This window comes from Rhincodon typus, chromosome 2 (assembly GCF_021869965.1).
Source record: "Rhincodon typus isolate 14 chromosome 2, sRhiTyp1.1, whole genome shotgun sequence".
NCBI lineage: Eukaryota > Metazoa > Chordata > Chondrichthyes > Orectolobiformes > Rhincodontidae > Rhincodon > Rhincodon typus.
This window is the reverse complement of record NC_063333.1, coordinates 50,226,761-50,233,827: the sequence shown is the minus strand read 5'-3', so window position 1 is coordinate 50,233,827 and position 7,067 is coordinate 50,226,761. Positions and strand designations below refer to the sequence as shown.

The window sequence follows — 7,067 nt, the reverse complement described above, 5'->3', positions numbered from 1 at the left end:
GTAAAACATCTTTAATGTTAGCCCTTCGATTTTACTTCATTGATATATTTCTGAAGTAACCACGAAGTGTCATGATCTAGGTTTTAAAGGGAGAAGGTTCTTGCAATCTACTGCAGTAAAATGCATTTTCTGTCAAACCAGTGCTTACTTTCTTTTAAAAGAGAGGAAATATATTTATTGTGAAACTATAGGCTATGGACTATGTTTATGAATAAACTAGCACAACCTCATTGAACTGAATTTCAGCACTAGTATTAAATATTTGAAAATTGATAATTTGCAATAAAATAAAAAAGAGATTCTGTAAGATGGTGCTTCCAGAATTTTGACAGATCAGATGAGAACTGAATGGCACCACTTAATTTCGCTGAGGTCAAAATTGTTTTGAATTTCGGGATAATGCAGTATTGTGTTATAAAGGCAGCTCACACCCTTGTCACTGCAGTGACAGAACCATGAAACTTTGTTAAACCACAACCCTAAACACACATGCCCAGTAGGTGACACTGTTGAGATTTTAGTACCGTTTGCAACGTAATCTCAAATACAACACATGTTTAAATAATTACAGTGTATTTTATCACAGCATGATGGTGACTAATAACAGTGTATCAATTCAACTTTTAAAACCATTTGAATCTCAATAAATACACCAAATGATCAACCTAAAGTCTTGTTCTACAAAACAAATTCTTTTTTTCCTGTGGCACACACCATAAGCACCACCAGTTACATTGATGAGTTACTAAATTTACACCAAGGGGAGTCAAATATAGCTGCGGACTCAGAGTTATCCAAATGGCACGGCTCAGATGTCGACCACATACTCAATCCAAACAGCTTTGAATTTAAACTAATCACAGTACACAGCTCCACAAATCATGCAAATAGTGTTTGAAAATGCATCATTTCCTAATAACTTCAAAAAAACCCCTTCGTTTCTTGCAAGGAAAGTTAGTTGTAAACATTTTATTCCCTTTTCTTTAATCCTCCTGTCTTTAGCAGGTTCCGTCAATCCCTTATTTAAAACTTCTTCAAGTAGTTCTCTGCCTTTCAAGTGTCATTTGTAATTTATTAATAACATTGTAGCAAGGTTATTACACAACATGTGAGTGGCATAAATAAAGAGCAAAATTCTGCTCGTGAAGTACAAAAATGGTCCTTTCATTAGTATTTCATTTTGAGGCCAGCTGTATCATCTTGACTTGTTCCTGCATCTCAGTTTGAATTTTTTTTTCTAAAAATCAAGGAACCCTCCTACTGGTGAAACTGTCAGTTATGAATAGACTGTCATTTATTTATCTATCACTCGAGCATCCTGGTCATATCACCAGACACAGTAATTCCTATGCTGGCACAGGTTCAGAAAACCAAGGCCTCTGAAACAAAAATCTTCTTCTTAGGAAAAGAAAAATCACTTATAATTCAGCAATTGGTGAGACATGGTAAATGAAGAAAAAAGGTATAAAAATGATAAACTAGACCATCCTTGATGAAGTGGTGCAGTCTGCGTTAAAATGTCCTAGGTTTTGTTTCTGTCGACGGCCTCGGTTATTTTTTGGACATTTCCTGTAAACCAAATAAGGAAAATAATCAGAGCTTCATAATTGTAAGATTTCTACTGTTTGCTTTCATTGTAAGACTTTTGTATTTGCCCAGGTGACCAAAGGCTCCATTGTAAGGTGTAGTACAGTCACTTGCAGAATAAGGGCCTCTTTCTATTCACAATGGGCAACTTAGCTGCAACAACATGATATTTCCAATTCCCATGCCATTCACACTGGTGACACCTTTTAGAAAATTAACTTGCTGTAGAGGTAGGGCTAGTTTGTTGCTCCGTACCCATGGGAATCTGGGTTGGTATTTGTCAAATTAATTTCATTTCTGACTTTACAGTTAGCAAATGGATGCGAGTGTGGGTTGCGTTCAAATCCAGATTGAATGTGTAAAAGCACCATCCTATTCTGCTGAACTCTTTAATGTGGCTCATATAAGTAGTCCAAATAAATGTAAAACAAATAAGCTTTGTGTGACATTCCTCCTCAATTTGTGAAGGTATAAATCAGATTGAAAACACATTTGCCTATTGTCAAATTGGTGCATTGAGAGATTGTATTGGCACTTGCTTGTGCCAAGGACATAAGGGGTAAATTCTGTGTGTAGTGAGTTCACAATCTAACTTGCACAATCCAAAGAAGAATAGTGTTTTTCTCCATTAAGGCCAGGATTTTTGAGTAGACTATTCAGGCCTAAAAAACTGAATGGGAGGATCTGCAAGTCCAGCCCAATTCCAAATGATCCCATTTTTGCCAGGAGGTGAAACCTGAACTCTACAGGGCTATCTGAAAACAGTGCTGAGTTTAAACAGACTCCATTTCTGCTGTAGCAAGGGCTTTAACGTGTAGCTTGGGAGCTCTGAACACTGAGAGTAATCATAAAAGCTTTCAACAGGTTAGTAAGACCTGTAGAACTGTTAAGCTGTTAACTTACATAAATCGCTAGCTCCTTAGAAATTTAAAAGAAGCCTGTATACTGGCAGGTTAAAAGGGGATTAAGCTTTCAAGTCGTTTAAATCACCAACCATTTATAAATTTAAAACAAAAGTCTGCCTGTGTCATCGAGTTTAACAAAAAAACAACTGGTCCAACAGTTTCAATAGCAGTTTGTGGACATTGGTCATGCAGACGACATGCCCAGCCCATTGTAGCTGATCAAGGGTGGTCAGTGCCTAGATTTTGGACTGGCCGAGCGCAAGCAGCTGCTGTACGCTCAGCTTCGAAAAGGCAGGCGAACCCCAGGTTGACAGAGGAAGTACCCTCAAGGCCTCACTGGTGAAATGCGACATTCCCACAGCCACCCAGGAATTACTGGCCCAAGACTGTCCAAGTGGAGGAGGAAGTCTATGAGAAGCTGTTGTTGGGGGCATGGATAGAGCATGGGGAATGGGCGGGTAGTGAAAGGGTTTGATGAGTGTGGGCTAACAGCCATAATTTTTAACAAAACAATTGGGAAGAAGTCACAAGAGAATATAGGTGAGCTTTTTAGATAGGCTGCCTTGGTATTAGTCAGGCCGTACGGCCACATCTGATCTATGTCAGGTAACGGAGAGGGGGGTCTAACTCCACCAGCACCCATCCACTAAAGCAAAGTTCTTGTCATTCGGGAGTTTTTCCTCAAGATGAGTACAGCAAGTTGGAGATTTTCTAACTCTCACTACGTGACCCAGGAGTGAAAATCCAGATCAATGATGGAAAGAAAAAACAAATCAATGGGTGAAATGAATGAATCGGTTGCTTTTGAGCATGGCCTAGAGTAGCAGCTGGACTGGCACAGCACAGACAGTGATACCTACAATTCTGTCTACATGTATATAGCATGAAACTTACATTAATCATAATAATTAAGGTGGGGGGATCACCAGGGCAAAATGGAAACTGAAATATACATTTGGTCTCACAACAAGTCTCCACAATAACCAGACACAGGAACAAAGATAACATTACAAATGACAAAAGAATTATTGGAGGTGACTTTCAAGTTTTGCCCTCCCATACCACACATGAAAAAGGCAGGGATAATAGCTGTAAGCCAAGGTAGGGAAATGGCTATTGCAGCTTGTCTCTTGGATTCGCAAGGCCTGCCTGAGGCAATTTTCTGTTGGACCAGAAAATGGGTGAAGATCAAGTCCAGCTCTTTGAGCGGGGCAGCTGTTTATATACGTGAACTGGGAGTTCTTTGCTGCTGTAGGACACCGATTGTATTTTGCAAAAGCAGTTGTGAAAGCAACTCCACGTAAGTGGTGTCACTGGTCTCTGTGGCTTCAAATCCATTTAGACAAAAAGGGAAGAACTCTCTTCCTGCCACCTCGCTTTAGGAACTGGAATAAATAATGGCGGAGTAGGGTTGAACTATATAAAGCAAAGAATATTTTTAAAATCATGCACATCTCGCTGTAAAAATAGCTCCTGTACATTTCTTCTGCTGAATTATTAACGTACTCTGCTTACCTTGTTATACACATCACCACAGCAACTATTATGGCAATCTGCACAGCTCCAATTATTGCTGCAATTAAGACATAGTGAAGTTTTTGCCCACTTGGAACAACATATAGAATACTGAAGTCTCTGTTTTCACAGCGCTGTCCAATGTATCCAGAGTCACAGCTGCAACGGCAAAACAAGCAGGTAGTACATTTTTATCTAAATATATACCTCCTAACATGTTTTAGTTTACTTATTGTTTCAGTTTTCTTCTGGTCTGCTTTCCTGTTTGTCCTAGCTGCAGTCACCGGGCTAAAATACAGTTTCACAGCCACCGTCCAGCATCACACCTGAGTGGCAACGACTCTCATGAGTTTGCCTGTAAAATGAGGCTACACTGCCACAGAGGTTAGTAATCACGGCCAAGTCTGATCGTATTCTCACCTGATCGTTAGGACCATGGATCATTGCTATTTTTCCAATCTCTTCTATCAGAACAATTAAAGGTTGGTATAGTATCCATAGAGCCACAGAGTCATACAGCATGGAAACAGGCCCTTCAGTCCAACTAGTCCATGCCGACCATGTTCCCAAACTAAACTAGTCCCACTTGCCTGCGTTTGGCCCATATCCCTCCAAACCTTTCCTATTTATGTATTTACCCAAATGTCTTTTAAATGTTGCAACTGTACCCCCATCCTCCACTTTCTCTGGCAGTTCATTCCACACATAATCCGTTCTCTGTGTAAAAAAAGTTGTCCCTCATGTCCTTTCTAAACCTTTCTCCTCTCACCTTAAAAATATGCCCTCTAGTTTTGAACTCCTCGACCTGAAGGAAAAGACCTTTGCTATTCTCCTTATCTATGCCCCTCATGACTTTATAAATTTCTATGAGGTCACCTCTCAAACTCCTATGCTTCAGTGAAAAAGTCCCAGCATCTCCAGCCTATTTTTATAACTCAAATCTTCCATTCCTGGCAATATCCTGGTAGATTTTCTTCTTAACCTTCTCCAGTTTAACAATATCCTTCCTATTTCAGGATGACCAGAATTGCACACAGTATTTCAGAAGTGGCCTTACCAACGTCCTGTACAACCTCAACATGATGTCCCAATTCCTATACTCAAAGATCTGAGCATAGATGGCAAGCACACTCAAAGCCTTCTTAATGACCCTGTCTACCTGTGATGCAAATTTCAAAGAATTATGTACCTGAACCCCTTAGTCTTTCTGTTCTATAACACTACCCAGGTCCCTACCATTAATTGTCTCAGTCCTGCCCTTGTTTGTTTTACCAAAATGCAACACCTTTCATTTATCCAAATTAAAATTCCATTTGCCACTCCTCACTTTATTGCCCCAGTGCATCAAGATCTCTTTGTAATCTTAGATAAACGTCTTCACTGTCCATTATACCATCAATTTTGGTGTCATCTGCAAAGTTACTAACCATGCCTACTATTTTCTCATCCAAATCATTTATATAATTACAAACAAAATTGTGGACCCAGTACCAATTCCTGTCAACACCGCTGGTCAGAAGACTCCAGTCAGAATAACAACTCTCCACCATCACTTTCTGTCTCCTACTGTCAAGCCAATTTTGTATCAAATTGGCAAGCTCACCCTGAATCCCACGTGATCTAACTTTACTAATTAGTCTACCATGCGGAACCTTAGAGTGGACTGTGTTATGAGGATAGGTTAGACAGGCTGGACTTCGATCCACTGGAGTTTAGAAAATGAGAGATGACTTGACTGACGTTTATAAGGTTCTGAGTGGTCTTGATAAGGTGGGTGTGCAAAGGATGTTTCCTCCTGTGGATGAGACTAGAGCTCAGAGGCAAAATTAAAGGTCACCTTTTTAGGACAGTGAAGACAGAGTTAATTTTTTCTCTCAAAGGGCTGTGCAACATTAAAACACAGAAGGTGGTGGAGACACAGTCATTAAATATTTTGAAGGTGGAGGTAGATTCTTTTTAGGCAGGGGAATCAAAGGTTATTGGGATAGAGGAGAATGTGGAATTCAAAACACAAATGATCAACCATGACCTTGTTGAATGGCAGTGCAGGATTGAAGGGCTGAATGATCTACTTTTGCTCCTATTTTATGTGTTAATATACGAACCTATGGCCGAGTATTACGTTAGATAGTGTGATGTCCACTAGACCATTGATTATTCATTTTGTTCAAAACAGTCATAATAATTACATAGGTTGAATTTAAGATCAAATCCATCATATTAATTAAGTTCCACATTTTGTCCACTTCTTATCATTTCTATGAGTGGTAATGAAAGGCTGTGGGAAACAACATACTTCCTGAAACCGTAACTGCTTCTATCAATGCAGTGGATTTTTTTTTACTTTAGTTGGGTTTTTAACTGCAGATGTTCAAAACATTTTCTTTTCAATGTTAACAGTGACTTTAATCAAACTCTAACCTTTGAGGGCATTTTTTGTAAGATATTTCCCTGCCTGCGGATGAACATTTAAAGGCTACTTTAATGTTTCCACTTGGCCATTTCTTACGGCAGTGTTGTAGAAGCAACCAGTCCCGGAGTTAAAGGGGTCATAAGATCCTCCAGATGGGACCATATGACAAGCACTTGCATTTGTTCTAATTGTGACTTCAAAACTAAATCCAGACCTGCCAATAAAATGTGCGAACTACAATTGATGATCACTTCAGTTGTTGGACGGCTGGTTTGGCAAGCAGAATGCCACTGAACCAGCTGAGGTCACTACGAAGGAAGGCCCTGCCTTCTCAACTTTGCCCCTTACTTGAGACATTTTGACCCTCAAGTTAAACTCACCATCAGCTGTCTCTCTCTTTCTGTATCTTTCTAATGAAACAGCAGACTGTGGGCTCATCAAATGTTGAATGTATTCAATTGCATATATGTCCCACAAATTTCGCCTCTCCTTTCTGCACTACATCTAAAGATAACTAACAATACATCATCCTTTTCAAATTAAATAAATTGGCTTTGTTCTCTATAGAGCAGAGAAGGTTAAGGTGATGAAGGGTCTAGTCCCGAAACGTCAGCCTCTCTGCTCCTATGATGCTGCTTGGCCTGCTG

The 7,067-nt window shown here is 39.6% G+C and overlaps 1 protein-coding gene across 1 annotated transcript in view; it reads right to left on the bottom strand.

The window, feature by feature from the left end:
• Nucleotides 1–318: 318 nt before the first annotated feature.
• The window catches only part of LOC109911903 (tomoregulin-1-like), a 192,526-nt gene continuing 185,777 nt past the window's right edge, over nucleotides 319–7,067 (bottom strand). The window contains exons 9-10 of the mRNA XM_048613902.1: nucleotides 4,008–4,166; nucleotides 319–1,569 (exon numbers count right to left, since the gene is read on the bottom strand). Of these exons, the coding sequence (XP_048469859.1) occupies nucleotides 1,479–1,569; nucleotides 4,008–4,166 (250 nt within the window). The 3' untranslated portion in view covers nucleotides 319–1,478. The remainder of the gene's footprint in view (nucleotides 1,570–4,007; nucleotides 4,167–7,067) is intronic.